The sequence below is a fragment of the Magnolia sinica genome, chromosome 3 (assembly GCF_029962835.1).
Source record: "Magnolia sinica isolate HGM2019 chromosome 3, MsV1, whole genome shotgun sequence".
NCBI lineage: Eukaryota > Viridiplantae > Streptophyta > Magnoliopsida > Magnoliales > Magnoliaceae > Magnolia > Magnolia sinica.
In genome coordinates this window covers 38,391,622-38,415,761 of record NC_080575.1, presented here as the reverse complement: position 1 = coordinate 38,415,761, position 24,140 = coordinate 38,391,622, and the positions used below count along the sequence as shown (strand labels likewise).

At 41.5% G+C, this 24,140-nt stretch overlaps 1 protein-coding gene across 1 annotated transcript in view; it reads right to left on the bottom strand.

Moving 5' to 3' along the window:
* LOC131239822 (28 kDa ribonucleoprotein, chloroplastic-like) overlaps positions 1-19,056 on the bottom strand; it is a 29,348-nt gene extending 10,292 nt beyond the window's left edge. Inside the window, exons 1-2 of the mRNA XM_058237698.1 lie at positions 18,398-19,056; positions 14,002-14,103 (exon numbers count right to left, since the gene is read on the bottom strand). Of these exons, the coding sequence (XP_058093681.1) occupies positions 14,002-14,103; positions 18,398-18,910 (615 nt within the window). The 5' untranslated portion in view covers positions 18,911-19,056. The remainder of the gene's footprint in view (positions 1-14,001; positions 14,104-18,397) is intronic.
* Between the last annotated feature and the right edge of the window lie 5,084 nt (positions 19,057-24,140).

The window sequence follows — 24,140 nt, the reverse complement described above, 5'->3', positions numbered from 1 at the left end:
CTTAGTACTTTTCGTCCCCTTCTTTGAGCCAAACAGCATTGGAGTGTTAACGCCACTTGTTCTCCTCTTCTTTAATTCTATAAGCATATTGAGAGATTAACTTAGCTCTAAGGGAAGAATCTTCCCAAAAAAGGTCACCTCCTTCCTCCTAAATGTCCAACGCTTGAATCTAGGAAAGGATAGTTGACATATCCGTTTCTCTTTTTCCAAAAACATCGCGATGCCACGTCTTTAGCTCTAGTTTGAGCATTTGCATTTTCTTAAAAAGATGAAACCCAAGCTACCCACCACTGAGAAAGAGGACCACCAATCAGAGACCAACGAATGAAATCCCTCAATTTCCAGCCAAGCTAATTCAAATCTAAATGGCTTGGGGCCTCAATTGATATCATCGACTTCAAGAGAAACTGGACAGTGATATGAGATTGATCTAGGTAGCCCCCTTTGATGGGCAAGGGGAAAATTCTGATTCACCTGGGAGAAACCAAAAATCTGTCCAGCAGAGACATGGCTGGGGAGGCACGGCCATTCGACCAAGTATATTTGACTCCTCCCATGGGGAGATGATGAGTTCATGCTTCCCTATCCAATCTGAGAAAGCTCTCATATTGGCCGAGATCACTACATTGAAATCCCCTCCTATACACCAGGTCCCACATTGCAAACAATTCTTCCTAAAAGGATGGGCAAAGGAAAGAACAAGAGGGGCCATATACTCCCGAAAGGAGCCAACGAAAACCAGAGGATATATCGCAAAACACAAGGTTACCCGAGAACTTACCTGAACTTGCATCTTTACTACACTAGATAGAAGGATCCACATAACTAGAATACCTCCCGCCAATCCCACTGCATCTAGGGCAACCCAAGCAATGCCTTTACGATTCCAGATGGATTGGACCAACTTCTTATCCACTAATTGCAGCTTTGTTTCTTAGAGAACAATCAGACTAGCTTTGGATCTAGAACACACCTCCTTAACTATGGAACGCTTTTGGGAGCACCCCAACCCATGAACATTCCATCAGAGGATCTTCATGAGGCACCCTGACTAACACATCTACCCCTTCTGTCACCACGGGAGGTGGCAGTATATGCCCCCTACTCAACAACACCCAAGTTCACCAGTTCTATGTTGCCTTTGAAGAGTCTAGAATTTCCTTTAGGGAATCCAAACGATGGGATGCAGTTCCCCCTCTCCTCCATGAGGTAGAACGACGCAATGATGTCCTCGTCGCACTCACCGAAAACCACCCCTACGAGTCTGCTGACATGTCAAATCGTGTCTTTGGCCCTACGTTTCTCTCTGATTAAAGCCAGGAGAGTTTCAGTTTGTCCCCAAGAAAGGGTTGAAGGAAGGGATTCGTCCTTGGAGAGGATATTAGTTGGGATATTGAAAGAAGCCCTTATCGGTGAAACCACCAAGGCGTCACCAAGGTTGTCCTGATTCACATCCCTAATACCCCATTCCAAGTGGTTTTCAACTAGCGGGATGATCTTTCGGGATAGCCTAGGGGTATGCCACCATGGCCAACAGACCTACTTCCATGAGGCAGGACCAACTGTGGAGCGAGAAGAAAGAAGGGTCGTCAAGGGGCTGGAATGACGATTGCGGGTGAAGAATAATCCACTGGGGGACATCAAGAGTGCTAGTACAACAACCAACTTGTAAGAATAAGACTGACGACCCAGAACTGCAATCGACTCAACGAGAAGAGAGAAGAATTTGGGGGACGGTAGGGTAGTATTGTTGCAGTTCATCAGAATCGGGAAGTGATGGGAAGACCTCTGTCAACATGTCCTCAAAGGAGCCATCGTCCACAAATTCGTCAGACCCTTTGGAACATGTGTCGGAGCAAGAGTGACTACTCTCAAGATGAACGGATAGGTCTTCAAAAGCCCATTTTGAGTTGCCATGTTGCAAGAATTCTTGGGAGGGGGATAAGGGACTAGTTGGCACTTCATTTACAACATCGGTCAAAGCGGGTGGACAACTGTCGAAATCTCTCACCACCTTCTTGCTCTTCCATAGCTCAAGATCTTGAGAAAGGGATATGCATGGGGCCTCATTTACATCTTCACCAGCTTTTCCAAACTCAAGGCCTTGGTTTCGTTGACACGTGGCTTTGTCATTAATCTCAATCAGTGGGGGAGGCATAAGGCTACCCCCTAGAATAAATGCACTCAAGGGCAGCACCAATGCCAACACTGTCTCTTGCTGGGTCGAGGATTTCTATGTAGAGGTCATGGGAACGTTTTTTTTTAAGGGCACAAAATGTCTCTTTCTCGTGAGAGGATAAATTAGGCAACAAGGGAGATGAGCGTTCCACTGTGTCGGCTCAACCTGTGGAATCTCGATCGTCCATTGGTCGCAGGCCCCTCCCGAGTAAGAGATATTATTGGAGGGAGGATTTCACGCCAGAGACTGTATAGCTTCATCCCGACCACATGTCTCCTCTAGAAATGCCACACATGGGTCCTGCTCGCACGTGAGGCCTCCTACATGTGTCCCCACAAGGCCTGCCGCACATGTGCCCCCTTCGCATGCATACCCTTCTACATAGACCGACCGGGGGATCTTGTCTCCATCTCTCCAGTTGACGTAGTCAAAAAAGATGATTGGAAGCCTATATATATATATATCCGGCTGTCACCTTAATGCTTACCAGAAACTTAATAGTGTTACTGACTTGTATAAGGATCCTCGCCACATGAATTTCTTCCCATCTCTCGCAGGATTAATCAATCACCATCGCCTCACCTAAGGAAGACCCTAAGGACCTAAAAAAATCGAAGGACCAGAGTTCTAATGGGATACCTGGGAAGATGAACCAGATGATGGAGGACCTGAAAGGAGACCAATTCGACATTTGGAAATGGATGCTACTGGGCTTACCAGATGAACTTGACCATTAGCGATTACATGATCAAGGTCCTCTATAGGGCATAAGGAAACCCAAATAGATTTGGAATCCAAATAACGTAGAATGAGGTTGTTTGGCTGAGGTCATGGAGTGTGAACCCAAGATTCATGGCAACAACGAGACTTCATTGCAGCCCTAGTGCGGATTTCAAAATGAACAAAGGAGAGATGGAGATCTCAGGCTCTAAGGGATTCACCCTAGAGACCAAGAAAGGGGGTGCGGAGTTCGAGGTGGTGGCGGGATGGGTTGCAAGGTCAGAGGTTCAGCGTAAGGATCAGAGCTAATTCCTGGTTATGCAATGGGGATCTTCCCATAAGAGCTTCCTTAAAGGAGCTAAGACGGCCCCCAGGCTCTCCTCCAGCCATGGCCAAGGTAAAGAGCTCCCTTGGAGTTGTTGAAGCACCGGGGACTGAATAGCTAGGGGTATGAGGGAAACCCGTGCCGACTTTCTCCTGATTCACCTCCGAGGGACCAAATCGGGCCACTTGGACTCTGATGGCCTTGTCGTTAAGCTTCTTCCCGTTAAGGCCTTCAATGGCGGTAAGCAAATTAGAGGCATCCTCCATTTTGACAAAAGCGAATCCACGGATTTTCTGGGTCCCTTTTAATTTGGGAATGGAAACATCTAATATTTCCCAAATCTTCCGAAAACATGGGAGAAGTCAAACTCCTTCCAGGGGGAACGATCCACGAATAACATAGGGAGCTCTAGGAGAGGAGTGAAATTTGTGACCCCTCCTCTGGTCGTTGCCCTTTTACTCCCGTTTGCCGACGGCAGTCCAACCCCCATCCGACTAGTTAGGTTTTCCAGGTTGAGGTACCACCTCCCTAGCAAATTCCAAAGCATTACCTCGGAGGGGAACAGGCGGGAATTCCATCTTCAAAAGTCCAATGTCTCCTTTGTACTTGGTCACAACTTGGGCCCTACCATACGGTCCTTGGAGGATTACTCTTTCTTCTACCACTTTTTGTTGCGAGGGTTTTTTCTTGTCCAAGGTCATGTTCCAATGTTCACCATCCGATAAGCTGTGTGCAATGATTGCATCTTCTTTAGGAGGTCCATTGAGGACCACAATGTTACTCTCCCTTTATTTCCCTTCCACTTCGAGCCACCTGTTCCTTGCACTGAGATCGTCAGATTTTGCGAGGAACATCGTCGGAGCTTCAGAACATCGTCGGACATACCAGGGTAGAAGCTTAGAATATCTTCATGGGCTTAGCCAAATCAGGTCAAATAATCTCTCCGAGTAACATGCATAGGTAAGATAACAAACAACTATATTTGGAGATACAAGCACTCCCTGCCCCTATTGTGCATTTCCCCCACGTTTACATTGGTGTTCAGTTTATGTCAATTGTTAGCACATAGTTCCTTTGAAAAGATGCCATGATGATTTGTGGGCCCTCAACAACTTGGACATGTACGAAACATGCATTGGTGTCTAACACGAACAGGATATCTCATACTCAAGCAAAAACCAGTAAACCCAACACATCACACATGTCCATGCAGGCAGCATCACTTTTCTCATCAGCATAATTGTCCTAGCCAAACATTTCCATCCATACAGATATATAATGATAATCCCCAAAACCAGCTATTTATGGAATCATCTCAACATCAAGTTCGCAATAGACAAGTCGACATTAAAGAATCAAGACAGGGTTATCGAAATGGACTTAAACTTGCAAAACCGATTAACTAGAAATAAGGAAGCCAAAGCAGCCATCGGAGAAGTCCACGACAAAAAGAAGCTATACAAACAAAAGAAATTATTAAACCTTACTTTATAAACCAAATATTGGAAATTTAAAATAAATAGGTAAGACATCATGAAACTAAAAATAGGTCACAGTAGTAATATAGATAGGGACCTTTCTCACAATTTTTAAAAGAAGGAAAGGAACACGAAACGCTGCAAACAAGACCAAAATGTCAAATTCCCAATGGTAACGATGGTTACCTAGAGCCAATGTTCGCAATATCAATACCTAGAGCCAGTGTTATCACCGATATTATCGAAACTATTATGTATTATTTACAGATTTTATCACGGACTCACAGGTTTACTATAGAGTGCAGACTATGTCACGGACTCACGAGCCTACTGTAGCCAACAACCATTCGATGATTATTTTCGACGATAAAAGGCCGGAGATGTCGGGGCTGCATAATTACTAAAAAAAAACTTTGAATCCATGTAAGAGAGGGTTTTTGGTACCTGTAGAAGAAGATTGCCTAATCGGAATTAGAATTTGGTGGGTCACTCCATCGATCAACAACGGTGCGCTGTAGGTGCGAAAAAATTTCGATTTCCCTGTTTCTTTTTCTTCGAATGGATATAGATTTAAATGGCAATGGAGATTTTGGCAAGAAATATATAAAAATCGTGGAGATGTGGGTTCGGCTGAGGAGAAATTTTAGGGATTTTAAGGTTCCGAAAGGACCGGAACCCTCTCTCTGTTTATAAAATGACTTCGGCAGAAGCCTTTTACGGAGGGCGTGCATTAGGTGTTACGTGCATAACAACTTAGTAGGTGTTACCCTTATTGTAGGGCCCACCTTGATGATATGTTGTATATCCACTCCATCCATTCATTTTTATAGCCCATTTAATGATGTCATCCCAAACATTAAGCGCATTCAAATCTCAAGTGGACCACACCACATGAAATAGTGATGATTGAACACACCATTAAAAATATATCAAGGTCAAGTATAAGTGGATCCGTAATGTTTATTTGTCATCTAACCCGTTGATAAGGTCAACCAGAACTGGATGAAGGGAATACACAAAGATTAGCTTAAACCAAAACTTTTGTGGCCTATAAAATGCTTTTAATGGTCATTCACCACTTTTTCTAGTGGGGTCCACCCCAGATTTGGATCTACTTAATGTTTGAATAATGTCCTCAAATGATATGAAAAAACTGATGGACGGCCTAGATAAAACATATACATTAAGGTGGACCCCACAGGGCCATCCGTCTCTACATCTGTTGGGATGCATTCCGTAAACGGGGAACCGATTGGGTGAGACCCCGGATCCACCGAGGTGGGTGGGACCCTGACTGTGGGGCTCACATTGATGTATGTCTTAAATCCACACTGTCCAACAGTTTTGAAAGATCATTTTAGGATATGATCCCAAAAATGAAGTAGATCCAAATCTCATGTGGGACATACTACAGGAAACGGTACTAATTGAATCACCACCATTAAAAACTTTATGAGGGCCACCGGAATGTTTATTTGCCATCCAACATGTTGGTAAGGTCACAAAGATTTGGATGAAGAGACCATATAAATATCATATTGATCTAAAGCTTTTGTGGCCCGCGAGAAAGTTTTAATGGTTGATAACCATTGTTTCCTCTATTATGGTCCAGTTGAGATTTGGATCTACTTCAGTTTTGGAATCATTCCCTAAAATGAGCTTTCAATACCGATGGATGGTGTGGATGTAGCCACAAACATCACAGTAGGCCCCCACAATTAGGGATCCCACCCACCTCAGTGGATCCTATGCCTCACCTAATCCGCTCCCCTTAAGCTAAAGGAGAGTGGATTCGGTGCAACTTGGCTGCACCTAAGGCGGTGCAACCTTTACGGTGGGGCCCACATTGATGTATGTGTTGTATATCCATTCTGTCCATCCATTTTGAGCGATTATTTTAAGTCACGAGACAGAATGAGTTAAATCCAAAGCTCCAGTGGGACCCTAACAACAGTTTCAAGTTTCAATGGTGGGTGTCACTGTCCCCACTATTTTTTGCAGCAGGGTCCACTTGAACTTTGGATCGGCCTCATTATTTGGCTCATGCCCGAAAAAAGTCTCTCCAAATGGATGAATGGTGTTGATACAGCACACACATAATGGCGGGGGCCACGGTCAAGGTCCCACCCACATCGTTGGTCCGCGTACAGTGCAGACTGAGGCTTAGTGCGCGGATTGTGTACTACCCCATGACAGGTGCGGATTGCCCACTGATGTTGTTGCACAGTGTTTTGTAGGCCCCACCATGATGTATGGGCTATATCCATGACATTTATCTATTTTTCCATATTATTTTAGGGCATAATACCGAAAATAAGGAAAATCCAAATCTCAAGTGGACCCCACAATAAGAAAACAGTTGTGATTGAACGACCACTGTTTCTTGTATGTGGTCCACATGAGATTCGAATTTGCCTCATTTTTTTAATTTTGCTCAAAAATTATCTGGAAAAATGGATGGATGAAGTGGATAAAAAAACATACATTAATGTGGGGCTCACGGAGCACCATATCCAACAGCTACTTGCCAATCGCATCCCACAAAGGATCCTACAGGGGTCATGGTGGGGCCCACTATCCATTTTTTCAAGGCATATTAGGGCATGAGCCCAAAAATCAAGCAGGTCCAAAGCTCAAGTGGGCTGCTCAACGTGAAACAGGGAGGATTAAACGTCCATCATGTGATGCAGGACATGGAAAATTAAATATGATATGCAAGATTTCAGGCTTAGATCCTACCAATTCAGAAACAATCACACAAATTCCACGTCCCACATGAAAATCCAAACATTCAATTAAAGGGGAATCTATGCGGGTCCAAGCCGACACAGGCTAGGACTGGACCAATAAAATTATAAACCAAACAATGTCAAAGGGAAATAAAATCAACTACTCATGCATAAAAATCAGTCCCTAATCCAAGGGATTCCCTAATTTCAATTCAAGGAACCCTAAGGTGATAAAAAGGGGCAAATCAATTAGGGATCATGTAATATAGGATTAGGATTCATGAAAAAATGACTATGAGAGGATAAAAGAGGATAAAAACTTGAGCCAAAAGATGATCCCGCGTGTGGACAACAACAATGGCCCAAACGGACGTGCGTGTGATCCCGGCCACACATGTGTGGGGCCCACTATTCAGAAAAAGGCCACCTTGGCCCTGGTCAGCCAGAGATGGACTCCAAAACCTCCAAATTTCAGCTCGATCCGATGTACGGTTTGTGCGTGGTGCTCCGCCGAAGTTTCAGCTCGCCTGCGGGCCGAAATCTGGAAACCTGCTTCAATGAAGAAATCTGATGCAACAAAAGGACAAATTCGAAGTACGGATGGTGGGGGAAGATGGAAAAAAAGATGATGGAAGATGGGGGTGAATTGGGATCGATGTGGCTTCGCACCACGGTAGTTAGCCCTTCGAAAAGGGAGGGCTTCGCACCCACTTTTGAATTCTTCCACAACTCACGAAGAGAGCAGAAAAATAAAGCAGGAATTTTTTATTAACTTCAATGAATGAAAAGAACTACAAAGGGTGCCTATTTATAGGGAGAACCCTATACCAAAAAACTCGCACCATGTGCGACACCTATTACTTGGCGATGAAGTAAACTAAAATAAAAACCAAACAAGGAAATCTAAAGCGTTCACGATGTTTTAAATAATAACAATAAGCAAAACTTAAAATATAAAACCAATCCGACGAGTGGGCCACGATCATGAGATCCCATGGTGGGCTTTTCTTGACTATCGGGTCACTTTTCTGAACCAAAACTTGTCTTCTAGCTAGGAGGCCCTCCCTGGACGTCGTCATCGAGCCAGATCGATGGTGGGGTCCTCCTTCTGCGTACGTACGTGCGTAGGGGTGGTGGTGTGCGGGCGTGCGTGTGCACGATGTCCTCATCATCATGCCTCATTGTTTCTTGTGGTGTTGTCCACGTGAGAATTGGATCTACTTGATTTTTGGGCCCATGCCCTAAAATGAGTTGGCAAGAAGGATGACGACATAGATTCACAACGCATACATCAAAGTGGGGTTCACATATAATAGTAATTGTGTCAATGGTCTTATTTTAACAACTAAGTGTCTACTAATCAGTGGTTAGAATTTTTTCAACCAATCTAAATTTTTAATTGTAATTAATTGTAGTGGTTGACACAATTTTGTTAGTTTAATTTGAGTTCGTATATGCCATGTGTACCATTCCAAGTGTGTGTGTATCAAGGATTATACAATCCAGAGTATCAAATAACTTCCAAGAAAATGGCTACTTGGATAAATGGGCCAAACCACATGTACAATTTGTAGCCACCCACGAATTCAGTATGGGTGGGGCCCATTGATGACGATCCAGACCGTTGATCTAATGGGAACTGTAGAAAATGGAGGATGACTTGGAAATTTTCCATAATGGGAAGTTTTCTACAACTTAGAATAATACCTACATCATAAAGATTCTTGATTTCCTTATTCTTTCTACATACTAATGCATGAGAGTATCCAATTCTGGTGTATTACTATAACTATATATGGCATGTGTTTTTGTATTGAATTGATTACTGCCTATTGGACAGTGCACTATGGCCCCACCATGATGAGTGTGTTTCATCCATGCCATCCATTTATTTCCCCAGGTAATTTTATGACATCCAAAACTGTTGTGGGCCTTAAGAAGTTTCTAATGATGGAAATCCCTACTGTGTGGTCCACCTGAGATTTGGATAATTCTCATTTTTAGGACCATTCCTCAAAATGATCTAGTAAAATGGATGGGCAACATGGATATATAGCACATGCATGGAGGTGGGCCCTAAGAAGTTTTAATATAATATTCTTTTGCAGATAAAATATATCAGGAGTAAGAAGATGGAGGCAACCTGATATAGGGTGGCGATACGGTCGGCCCACTCCCGATAATCGATTTAGGAGTATATGTAATTTACATGGCCATGTGTCAAGGAGTGGAGGGGTAACCCACTTGAAGGAGCATTTAGCGGGAGAGTATCGCAATGTTGCAGACTGCCTTAAGTGCCCACAGGATGTGCAAGCAGAAATGATGGTTGTATTGATGAAAAAAAATATGAAGACAAAAGATGAACAACATGCACAAGAAAATGGAGATTAGGGAGGAGATGGGGAGGCCAACATATGTGATGAGGATGTAGTGGATCTCGATGACAATGATGATCTCAAATATAGACGCGCAGTTCAAGAGTCCATATGGGATGAGTGGGAGAGGGATCGGGAGAGGAGGGGACACGAGTAGGCCTAGATTTGAGGTGTCTTCCCATGAACGTGGTGGAGGGAGTGTGGAAGGGGGTAGTGGAGCAGGGGGGAGTTCTAGGGGTGGTGGAGGGAAGGGTAGTAGCGGGGAGGATTATGGGGTATGGGCAGGAGCAATAGCATGCAGTTTGAGGGGTCTACCCGTGCACGTGGTGGGGGGAGTGTGGCAAGGGGTAGCGGAGCAAGGGAGAGTTCTAAGGGTAGTGGAGGGAAGGGTAGTAGGCGGGGAGGATTATGGGGTATGAGCAAGAGCAGTAGCATGCAGTTTGAGGGGTCTACCCATAAACGTGGTGGAGAGAGTGTGGCAGGTGAGAGTTCTAGGGCTGGTGAGGGGAAGGGTAGTAGGTGGGAAGGATTATAAGGTATGGGCAGGAGCAGTAGCATGCGTGTACCAGATCTACCTTCATATCCGAGGATGTACAAAGAGGTGGGAGGGACAAAAGAAATTAAAGGACATGTTTAGTGGAGGAGATGTGAGGAAGAAATGAAGTTTATAGCGAAGTATTTTATCTACGATCAAATCCCCGCGAATGCCGCAGCGAGCCCACACTTCAAGAATATGATAAGTGAAGTGCAGCGTGGGGGTGAGGGTGTGCAGCCACCCACACCCTTTGAGATCATTGGGAAGTATTTTGATGATGAATATGCAGAGATAAAGACATGCGTGGATTCATAAAAGCAGTCTTGGGAGATGTACGACTGCACCATCATGTGTAATAGTTGGACTAGACCGACAAAGATGCCGATCATAAATTTTGTAGTCTATTGTAAAGGACAGCCGGTGTCCTAAAGTCTGAAGATGGGAGTAATAAGATTAAAGCTGTGAACTGCATTTACAAACTAATGCAATGTTATACACGATGTTAGGAGGAGAAACATTATGCAGTTTGTTACGGACAATAGGAGTGCATTTGTCATGGCGGGGAAGGATATTCAGGACAAATATCATATGTATTAGACCCCTTGCGCAACCCATTGCATCGATCTCATGCTGGAGGCGATCGGGGATAGGCCGTCGGTGAAGACTGTTATTATTGAAGCATGGCACATCATAAACTTCATATACAACCACACATGGTTATTAGCCGCGATGCGCGAGAGGTGTGGTGGGGATATAGTGCACCCCGGGGCGACGCAGTTTGCCACAAATTATATCGCCTTAAGTAACCTCCTCAAACACAAACAGGGGTTATGAGAGCTTTTCGACTCTCATGACTACGAAGAATGGAAAAAGAGGGTGAAGAGAGGAACCTAGATAATCAAGCTTGTGTTGACAAATACATTCTGGGATCGCGTGCGCAATGTAATGGGTATTCTAGAGCCCATTTATGTGGTGTTAAGGACGGTGGACAATAAAACAAATCCGTCGATAGGTTCGTTGTATCCGTCCATACAGCTGATGAAATAGGCCATCAAGGCTAAAGCCCTCAACGCATATAAGTTGATGCATGCAATAATAGACGATCGTTGGGAAATGATGCTTTCCCACCCACTACATCAGGCTGGTAGCACTTATATGATTTTTTTTTTTTATCTATATGCAATTATAAACGACCGTTGTACTGATGTGTAAATGTTGGTTTTCAGCGTATTTCTTAAATCCCAAATACCACTACATCCACAATCCCTACGAAAACAATTCATTGAAGAAGATTGTACATGAGGTGTACAATCACTTATTCCCCGACAGTGAAGGGGAAAGGCACCTTCGATAGTGAAGTAAATATGTTCGGTACTTACATTCTCCTTATATTCATCTCAATCATTCCATACTTACCCTTGTTGCTATATACCATCAACAAATTGTTAGATTCCGCGACGCGGATGGAATGTTTGGGTGCCCCTTACGGTGAAGTCGATGAACACCATGATGGCATCTAAATTATTGCGGTAAACTTAAATTTCATATTATTTTGGCAAATCTAAAATTAATGAAAGAATTTTATAATACATAGGCAAATGGTGGTCCATGTACAGGATTGACTACGAGGTTTTATAGTGACTAGCTATCCGTGTGCTCACGCAAACGATGTCCTTGTCACCCTGTAAAAGAAATTAAAGTAATTCTCCCTCATCCACACAAATAAGCACAATAAATTAGAGGATGAGAGGGTTCAAAAGCTAGTGTATTACTATAATATGTAACAATGAGAAATGTTCCGTGCTAAAGAAATAAGAAAGGCATAGGAAGACCCACTAGACTTGATGGCGGTTGGACAACAAGCATATGTTGAGGATGAGGAGGAAGACCCAATTTACCAGTGGGTTAGGTTAGATGACTTGAATACTTCGGATGGATGACCAGAGCCACATGTTGCAGCAAAGGCAGTGAAACAAGGGATTGATGTTGACGCACATGTGGAGCAGTAGAGGTCTCCTAATAAGGCATTCGACCCATTGACGACGAGTCCAGAGGGCAACCCACGGTAGTCACTATTATGCGATACACGTGGTGGAAAAACATTGTCTGACACCGAAACTGAGTTAGAAAGTGATGCGGGAGGGGGGGTCCAGTAATGGTGATGACAACTATGAGGGTGATGATGATTCTGATGATAATAGTGATGATGGCAATGGGAATGGTGGAGACAAGGGTGGGAGTCAATCTCAGAGGCCTCTTAGACCTTTCACTAGGGAGGAAAATTTCGATCATGTCACGTAGGACCTGTCCATAGTTCTCATCCAGGAGAACCACGGCCTCATCTTATCTACAATAAAGCATACGAGCGTTAAAGGCTACAAAAGAAAAGGCAAACTCAGAAGCTTTCAAATTTTGAGGAGCAACTGGCAAAATGCATGAGGGACACAGGCATTCATGACGAGTGAGGTGGCTATAAATTTGGATCACGGACAAGGGAGGGGAGATCGAGTTACAAGCCAAAACATGCATATGGATCACAGGCACAGGAGAGTAGCGAGACTTTTGTGTCATAGTATGTGTATAGATATGGCCTAGTGGATATGAGGAGAGCGAATTCAGTAGTTATGGCACATCGTTTTTCGACTACATTCAGAGGTTCACTTCTGCATATGGGCAGGGATATGAGCAGCAGTATGGATATGGCCAGCAGTATGGATACACATGAGCTTCACCTATGCCCTTCTAAGATCCATATCAGCCACAGACTGTAACGATTACGCAGTACCTACGAATGGACGTATTGGTTCAGTTTGGAGAAGATGAGTGCCAGAGTTATGTTAGGGATTATCTTAACTGGTACCACTCTACTACAACCTGAGCACAAAATACTGTTGATTTGTGGAACAATACTATTCCCAGCCCTGTCAAGATGGAGACGATGATTATGAGCCACCGCGCAACTCTCTGTGGGTCTAGGCCACAGCCAGTTCACATCATTGATATGTATATTTCTCAATTTCTACTTCTTTTGCTTTTCAATGAATTGATTGTGTTTTCATACATGTACTGATGTATTTATAAATGTAATGCATTCAATTTAAAGATAGTTGCACTAGTTCGTCAGAAAGCACATAGCTCAGGACCTTATACAAAGGCGACCTATTACGTGCACCTTTTTTTTTAGATGTTATGATTTAAAAGTGTGTATTAAGGTCTTTTTAACAATCCCTAAAGTTTCATTGAAAAATTCAACCATTTTCCCAGTGTTTCTCTATGTTTCCCAAAAAGTGCGATAAATTACTTGATACAAACGATATATCTCGTGTGATAACCGATATATATATATATATATATATATATATATATATATATATATATCCCAAGGGTGTGATACATAGCGTGATACCGCTATTTCGAACACTGCCTAGAGCCACACAAGCAAGCAATGAAAAGCATAACAAGACATAAATTACCATATTCAAATAAAGAAATATCTTCTCAACATAGAAAAAATATCGCTAATCTTCACAACCATATAATAAAACGTATATTTACACACTATCAAAGAGAGATTCATTTTATTCAATGCATTTCCATGAATTCGCTACAAAATCACTTAATACAAACCATTCCTAACAAATGAAAGTGAAGCAAACTTACATAACGGTTGAACATCTCCACAGCTTTCTCTGCTTCTTCAATGGTACTCATCACCACGAATCCAAATCCACGGCTTTGATCTGTTTCCCGATTGTAAATAACCTACACGTGCACGCACACAAAAATCCAAATAGTTACTTATTCCAAACAGAAAATAGCAAAGTCAACCAGGGGTATATACATGCTCAGCATAAATTACCGGCATTTTCATTTTAGCCAGCATTTAGCATGAGTGGGGCCTGTTTTTAAGAGATGCAAGCTGTCCATATGGTGGGCCTCACTGAGAACAGGTGATGAATGATAAGTATTCTCAACCAAACAATCAAACTCATTGAAGTAGTTGACTTATTCTGATTGCATATAAACCATTGGTAATATTTGGTTCCTAACAACTCACTACCGACCAAAAAATTATATGGCGGCTGGAATTGTTGGACAGGAGACAGTTTTGCAGCATCACCCAATTGAGACAGCCCATGACACCAATGTTCCAAATATCAGCAATATTAGCGATAATATCCTTGATGCTATCAGTATCGACAGGTCAGCGATACTGAAACTGCTAGAAGTTTTAAATTTTTCAAACATTGCTGATATTTTTTATAATATTTGTGATATCAAGTGACATTAATAATATCACGGAATATTTTTTTAGCCTTTAAAAACAAGGCAATATTTTTTTATACCAACGATATTTTAAGAAGAATCTGTTTAAAAAAATACTAGGTATCAGTGATACCATGAATAATATCCCAATGATAGTGATAAAATCCCTGATACCAAGGAAAAACCTGTAAATAGGTGAAAATTGGGAGGAAAAAAAAAAAAACAAAAACCCAAAAAATCTCTACCTTTTCTTTTTCTTTTGAATTTTGTTCCTTAGGCAATTTTGGTCACCCTTGGTTCATGTTGAATCAAAGTTTGGATCTGGGGAGAAATCTCAACTCGAAATGAAGTTGCTCAAAGGTGACGGAAAATCCCAAGGAAACTTCATTTTGTTTTCAAATATTAGCATGGATTGCAATGGAAATCCATGTCTATGCATGATTCTCATGCATTGATATGGATTTGTAGTGAAAAAGCTAACATTCAAGTGGAAAATGGGAAATTTTGGTGAAATCTTATTTTTATATTGGTGTGTTTTTTATGTGAAAATTTCATATATTGATGAGTGTTGGCCGATCTATTGATTGGATACAAATTTTATATATTTATTTTATTCTAATGTTTTTGACAACACATGGTTGGGCCCCTAAAATGGAAATTATTGTATAGTTATTTTTTGCAATATTTTGATTTTTACATGTATAAACACGTATCTTTTAACATCTTCTGAAGATTCGCTAAAAATTCCACCCTTTTCCCAATGTTTCCTCATTTGTTTTCCATAATGATATTTTTTCCTGATTATTGGCGACGATGACAATGATACTGATACATGTCTCCGTACCCCGGTAATCAATACATGTAACACTACTGATACTCTGAACACTGCACAACACTAATAGTTCATGTTCTTGAAAGGTGATTCCTAGCTTCAAATTATGCAAGTATGAACGAAAACCATGTCAATTCAGCACCATCGAAATAGTATGATGCTCAAACAAACTACACAGTTTCCTCTCTTAGCACAACAACTGTATAGGTGAACCCGTTGTGACGTTGTCTAGTGCTCACAGGATGTTTATTTGGCAGGAACCCTGTAATTAAAGGGCTATACTCATAAATCTCCTCCATGGGACGATCTTAATTGCTCAATTTGTGGCCAGTAAATTGATAGTTTGACCTGCAGTCCTCATTCAGTGACAGAAATTTCACGGGATTGTGTGGTAAGATATTCCCCATGGGGGAGAATGTTGAGATATGACCCATCTTGAATCTTGATAAAGCACACCAGATTTTTTTTCTTAAGGTAACAACTTTTAATAGAAAGGCCGCTAAGGGCTCTTTGACAGCTTGTATTTGAAATACATTGCAATCTAAATCACAATTACACTGGAATTGAAGTTATTTAGAGTCTTCAATTGTGTTTGGCAACATGTAATTTTTTTTTTTAGAGGTAACAAAATTTATTAAAAAACGACGCTGAAGCGAACAAAGAATACAGCCCCTACACCAAAACAAAGACAAGGACCACCCGAATCAGCCTAAGAACAAGCCACCCAACTAATGACTAATCTTTCCACTTTACAAACCATAAAACCATAAATGAAATGAGAAAAGTGTGTCTGGCAAAATAGGGGCATCGACAATGAGCTCATAGAGAGACTTCACCGAAAACCTCCCCGATGTATGCCTAGACCAATAGACGTGATCTTTAACATTGACATCAAGCATTATGTGATTGAGGAGGTTCAAAAGCGAAGCCACCTCAACAATCTCTTCCTCCGACAAATCCCTGCGGCACGACGGTAACCATGCCACCGTTTCCTCTACAAGAGAGAAACAGTCGGCCACCAAAGCAAATTTGTCAATAGCTAAAAGGGTGATCCTTGGGAAAAGGGTCTGAAGAACCTAATCGCCATGCCAAGGGTCAATCCAAAACCGAATCCGATTGCCTCTACCCACTTGAAGGAGATACCATGCCTAACCATATGCTATGTCCCTGCTATCGCTTTCTAGATTGTGGATGCCCTATAGAGTGAGGCCTTTCTCACAAACCACTTGCCCTCTTGCATGCCATACTTACCTGCTATCACCTGTCTCCACAGTCTCCCTTCCTCTACACTAAAGCGCCAAATCCACTTCCCAAGCAACGCAATGTTCATGGCCCCATTTAATGGGTGGTCCACATCAAAGGTGAGACCTACATGATGGATGATGGCCATTGAAGATGGGTCCACATGATGAACGACCCATATTGAAGGTGAGGCCTCACACAATGAATGGTCCACATCAAGGTGGGCCCACATAATGGACGGAGTGGGCTTCACATGATGGATGGCCCACATAAAAGTGTGGCCCCTCGTAATGGACAGTCCACATCAAGTGGGCCACACCTAATGGACGGTCCACATCCAAGATCTCACATGATGGATGACCCATATACAAAGTGGGCCACATGATGGATGATCCACATGGAAGGTGTGCCCCAAATGATGAATGGTGGATATTAAAAGTGGGCCCCGTATGATGGACAATCCACTTCGAAGGTAGGGCCCACACTATGGACACATCAAATGTGGACTCTACGTGATGGGTAATAGGTAGTGGACATTGACGGGCCCCACATAAAGGACAATTACCATTGATGGTGGGCCCCACGTGATGGATGGCCTCCATCAGGTGGGCCCCTAATGATGAATGGTCTACATCCAAGATGGGTCTTGCATGAGGGACGGCCCACTTTGAAGGTTTGGCTCACACGATGGACAATCCACATCAAAGGTGGGCTCCATATGATGGACGATCTACATCCAATATCCGACATAATGGATGACCCAAATGTCTTAAAACATGAACATTATATGTAGCCATCCAGTCTTTTGCCATTTGGGCACGGTCCATCTACAGTGAGATCAACCAAAACAACCATATAGATTGCTCTTATAATGGAGCTTTCGTAATCTTTAAAAATGACATCAACTATCCCTTAAAAAATAAATAAATAAATAAATAAAAGCTCTTATTTAAATGTTTTGCTAAACGTGCTTATTTCAAATAATAGCTTTTTCAGTTTTGAAAAAAAAATTTTACCAAACAAACTTATTTAAAACAAAATCTAGAACAAAAAAAGCTTATTAGAGTAGCTCTTATTGAATTAGAATAGAGATGCCAAACGGGCCCTAATATTACTAGATTGAACTGATATGACTCAATCGAGACTGACACGACTCAACCAAAATAATATTCTAGGTGGATATCTTGGGACAGAGAAAGGTACTCCCACCAGTATGTTTCTAGGCATGCAAAACCGGTGAGAAACATTGGGTCACTCTCTTCCATTATAGATTGAGGGTTTCCTGCATGGCACAAGTGCTAATGAGGAACACCTGCGTGCAAGACCCAGGCACTTCATCCTGTGGGGCCGAATTACAAGAAGCCCTAGACAAAAAATAGCCCACCTCTTTACCACTCAAATGGGCCACACATGTACATTGTGTATGTAACATTAGCCTGTTACTTTCTAACCATCCATTATTCAGATAATGTGTTGGGCCACCTAACGTGTGGACCACCACCGTAATCTTTGGGCCATGGCATGTTCACAATTGGCCAAACCTGATGAACTTCCCAGAACTCTCAAATACATGACGGCAGGATTCAAATCACTACTTTCAGAAATTGCCATAGCACAGCCCCAAAATGACAACTGAATTGGTCAAGCATAGTATACTTGCTAAAAAAGAAGACCCATCATCAGTAAGAATCAGAAAGAAACTCAGGGGTCGTTTACCTCCGCAGATTCAACAATTCCGGCCTTCTCAAAAAGCTCAGCCAAGTCCGCACTTTCAACATCGTAAGGAAGGTTGCCTACAAAGAGCTTTGCCTCTTCAGGCGGTGGAAGATACGACTCTTCTTCACCTTCCTCCTCCGCATACCCGTCTCCTCCCCCACTGCCCTCTTCACCCCCGCTCTCCGTATGTTCCTCTCCCTCTCCTTCCCAATCGGACATGCGGGCTTCCGTCCCCTCCTCGCCCTGCTGCTGTTCCAAATCAAAACCGGCCTCCTCGTCTTGGCGTGGGGCCCAGTCAGAGGTCTTGGCCACCAGAGAGATTATGGTCCGCCTCGGTAAAGGAAGGCTGATTGAAGGATAAGAAGAAGAAAGAGGGAAGGGTTTTACGGGCTTTGAAGGGAGGGATAGAAAAGAGAAGGATGGGGCTCTGGGTGTGAAGATTGCGGAGAGAGGTGTTAGGCAGCAATTCGCCATTGATAAGGGTTTGAAGACTGAAGCCGCCGCCGCAGACATGGAGAGAGAGAGAGAGAGAGAGAGAGAGAGAGACTGGGTTTTAAGAGTAGAGGATAAGGAGTGAGGTAAGGAGAATGGGAAGAGGTTTTGTAGCAGCAGAGGTCGGAAAGGGTAGAGCGGATTAGGTGAGAGCCCGGCCTCACCAAGGGAAGCGTATTGGCTGGTGGACCTCACACCGGCTATATAGTTGCTGTATTTACGTCAGCAAGTTCCGTGGGTCTGATCATGTGGTATGTGTTATATCCAAACCGTCCATACCTTTGGCGAGCTCATCTTAAGACTTGAGACGAAAAGTACGACAGATCTAACTATCAAGTGGACCACACTGAAACAAGCAGTGGAGGATTGAACGTCTACCATTGAAACCCTTTTTGGGGTCACACAAGTTTTGGATCAATATGAAATTTGTTTTTCCTCTTCATTCGGGTCTTTGTGACCTTATGAACAAATTGGATGGAAAATAAACGTTATAGTGGGCCCTACGAATTGTTTACCAGTGAAAATCATTATCTCCGCTGCTATTTGTAGTGTTCCAAATCATCTTTGGATGTGATTCATTTTTTGGATAATACTCCAAACTGATTTCTAAAAATAGATGAAAGGTGTAGATATAATAAATACATCATTGTGGGGGCCATGTAACTTTGATATCCTTTGAACTGTTCGTTCCCTCGACACGTACCTACAGCAGCCATATAGCTAGTGTGTGGTACACCAGCCAATCCGCTTCCTCACCCAAGACAGTGCGGCCCTTACCGTGGGTTACCGTGGGGCCCACCTTGATGTACGTATTATGTATCAACGCCGTCCATCCATTTTTCTTATGATATGATCCACATGATAATTGGATCTGCTTCAGTTTTGGGATAATGCCGTAAAAAACGGATGGACGGCGTTGGACGCGGATTTCCTCTGAAAGCCTTTGACAGGAAGAAGTTCTAGTGCTAAAAACCTAGGTGGGACAATCATGATGTTTGTGAGAAATCCACTCTGTCCATCCATTTTGTGAGTCATTCTATGACATACAGCCAAAATTTAGCTAGATCAATACTCAAGTGGGCTGAAAATGTGATGACTGAACGTCCACCATTGAAATATTTGTGAGGCCCCAGAAGTTTTGAATCAAGCTAATATTTGTGTTTTCAGTTCATCCCAATAAGAATGACATTATGAACGGTATGGATGGCACATAAACATCACTTTCAACCCCAGATAGGTTTTGACTGTACGAATTTTCCTACTCACCTTTTCCTTTAGTGCTGCCCACTTCAGTCCTGGATCCAACATAATTTCAATCTTAAGTCCTAAAATGAGCTCACAAAGTGAATGGTCAGAGTGGATTTCTCATAAACATCATAGTGAGTCCCACATAGGTTCCCATCACAGGAACTTCCTGTGAAAGGCATTGGTAGCAAATTCCGTCCAACAACGTTAATACATGATACATACATCAAGGTGGGCCCATGGTAACTCCTCGGTCAATGCCACAACATCTAGGGTGAGGCTAGGGTCTCACCTAATCTGCTCTCCCATAAGGGGTAACTTTCCTCTTTATATTCAACCATCGTGGACTCTTTCACCTTTTGTTGCTCTGGCATATGTTGAGAATAATGTGGTTAAAAATAAATAAGTTACCATGTGCTTAAAAATAAATAATTAGGATTATTTGATAAAATTAAATAAATTTTTACTTCTCTTTAAAATAATTTTGAAATTCGTGAAAATATTAATTTTTCTTTTGTCCCACATCACTAAGGAATGGGAATATTTTGGGGTTTTTAAACCTCTCCGTCTATGATTTACTTGGAAAAGAGGGAGAGAAAAATGAGTGTGCGCACTCACTTACACCAGTGTGGGTAGTGTGGCAGTGTGGTTGAGTGGTTGTAAAGGCACTAGTAGTGCACTTTGCGTGTACATGAACCATTGTGAGATGATGCGGTCACGGTGTGAGAGATGCTAAATAAACCAACTTATATAGTTTCAAACCATTGATGGCCTCATATTAACGGTCCACTCGCCTCATCTATATATATGGGACATCTCTAGGTCCAAAAGCATCAGAAAATCAACAATAAACAAACTGAGTTCTAGAACTCATTGAGTTATTTAATCCTATAACTCACTGAGTTTGTCCAAGACTAACTGCGTTAGCCGAGTTCCTACGGTGGTCCCTTTGTGAGTGTTACACTCATGACCAAAGAAGGTTTGTCGTATCCTGGGAGCAATTTTCCTACAACCCATCAACGATCTCAAATCTGAGAGGAGAGAGAGCAAGTCACGCTTTAAGGACAACATATCAGCCCGATTGAATCAATTTTTTAATACCCAAATTATTATTTCAGAATATTTTTTTAATAATCTTAAAGCATGATATTCATGGATACTAAAAGTGTTGCATCAATTAAGCTGATCAACTGGGACCTAGTACGGCTTGATCAATTTGACGGCAATAAGTTCACAAGCTAGTAAGACAAGCTGAAGTTCCTTCTCACTGTTCTAAAGATCTACTACATTTTGGACCTGAATCTGCCACCTCTTCTGAAAGCGATTGACAACGATTCGGCAAAACAGATTGTTGTAGGATCTAAGTGACAAGAAGACAAGTGTCGCGGTCATATCCAACTGTCATATGACTTATCTACAGGAACAACTTCAGCCAAAGATATCCTAAACGAGCAAAATTCAAGTACAAAGCTGAAGAAAATGGAACAAAGAAATTCCTAATTGTCAGGTACTTTAATTTTATAATGGTAGATATTAAGCCTCTTCTGGCTCATATCCAAGAATTACGATTGATTGCAAATAAGATAAAGACCCAAAAAATAGACATGCCTGAATCCTTTTAAGTCGGGGCTATAATGGCCAAATTGCCTCCAAATTGGAGTAATTACATGAAAAAACCATTGCACAAATATGTAGAATTCACCTTGGAATAAATTAAAAAACATCTTCGAATCAAGGAAAAATCTCACAACCAAAACAAGAAAGATGATGCATCTTCGTCCAGGGTGAATATAGTAGAAATGTCATCCCAGAACAATAACTCTGAAGAACGAATCCCTAAAACCTAATAAGGATTAAGGAAAATTCAAAAGGTCCCAAAAGAAGAAAAACAAAAAACCCAAATGTCCCTACCATGTCCATGGAAAGACCGGGAATTTCGCTCGAGTTTGTAGAGACAGCAAAAAGCCTAATAAAGAGCCTAGTGCAATGGAAGATGACATTATTACAATGATCAATAAAGTGAGCATGGTTCAAGGAGAAGTCCCTTGTTAGTGGTACAATACAGCTACCACAGTCTATATATGCTATGACAAATTTGCTTTCAAAACCTATAAAGACATGAACAATGGTTAAGAGGTCCAAATGGGGAACAAAACTTGATCAAAGATCGTCGGCAACGGAGCCGGGAAACTTGTGTTTACATTTGGAAAGAATGTAATCTTGACCAACATGCTATACATCTAAGACACGAGGAGAAACTTAGTTTTATGGGATCTTTTAGGAAAACCTAGGGTTGAGCTGTATATGAATCTGAAAAATCGATCTTGTTTAGGAATATGAACTATGTTGGGAAAGGGTATGCTTATAATGGGATGATCAAGTTTTTGCTTAATGAAAATAATTTTTCTGTTTATATGGTTGAGTTTGTATCCATGTGGCATGGTAGATTAGCACATGTAGGCTATAGTACCAAAAAAATCATGGCTAAGAATGACTTAATCTCATATAGTAGAAGTGAAAACAATGAATATGAAGTGTGTTTATAATCTAAAATAACTAAGAAACAATTTGCAAGTGTTGAGAGATCAACTCAAGTGTTGGACCTAGTGCATACTAACATGTGAGAGTTAAATAATATTTTTATCCGATGAGGTGGAAGGTACTACATAACATTCATAGATGACTACTTTAGATATATGTATGTGTACCTATTGAGATCAAAAGATGAAGCATTTAATGCATTTAAGATCTACAAATCTAAAGTAGAAAACCAATTAGATGGGTACCGAGGAGGAGAATACTTCTCCAATGAATTTTCTAGCTATTACGAAGAAGATAGTATAGTTCACTAGTGCACATCACCTTACACACCACATTTATATCGTGTGGCCGATAGGAAGAAGAAAACCCTAGTTAAAATGGTCAACTCAGTGCTACATACAAAAAAAGTTGCCATTTAGTTTGTGGGGAGAAGTGTTATTAGTAGCGTACCATGTCCTAAATAGAATTCTGTTTAAGAAGACTAAAACCTATCCATATGAGAGATGAAAAAGAAAGAAACCAAACCTAGGATATCTTATACCATGGGGGTGTCTCGCTTATTGTAGAACATCTAATCCTAGAATAAACAAGTTGGGACTTAGAGTTGTTAAGTGCGCTTTTGTGGGTTATGCACAAAATAATAAAGCCTATAAACTCGTAGACTTAGAATCTAATGTAATCATAGAATCTAGATATGTAGAGTTCTTTGAGAACTCATTATCTATGGAGACAAATGATACTGATATCTAATCTCCTAATGATGATCCTATAAGGAGAACTCAACAAGAACTTAAAATTCTTAATGAACTTCGTAGAAGTCAGATGGCTAGGGTAAAAAAGAGTCTTGATCCTTATCATATAGACTCTTAGCATATCTATTTTCATCTTGTTGAGGGTGATAGAGAAAAAGTTATTAAGAATATACTTATAATTTTGACTATAAAGATGACCCTAAAACTTTTAATGAGGCAATGTTTTCGAGAGATGATTGACAATCCCTAGTGTAGGAGTGTGATGTAGTAATAATTTAATGAGGTCAATCCACATGGAATGTGAGAACGCAGCTAGCACTAGTCTAAATTTAAGTTAAAATTAAAGATTCCAATGAATAAGATAAGGTGAAAACAATAATAATAAAATACTAAGGATCCATGGATTCACTTATAGAAATCACAGTGTTTAATTCATTGATTCTTCTTATATAACTCAATTAGAATAGAATGAGATTCCTCGCAATCGGAAGATAATTCTGTTAAACCAATCACAAACATCCAACAAAGTGTGAATTTAATTGAACGATTTTCTCATGAAACATCCGGACATAAGCGATTTCAAAATGATGTTTATATAACCGAAGATAAATAAAGCATTTACTGAGGTATCATCACGATTTCGGCAAGACAGCTAAAGAAGACACGTGTAGGCATGGGGTTCCTCTGACACCTTGATTAGACGCGATTGATAT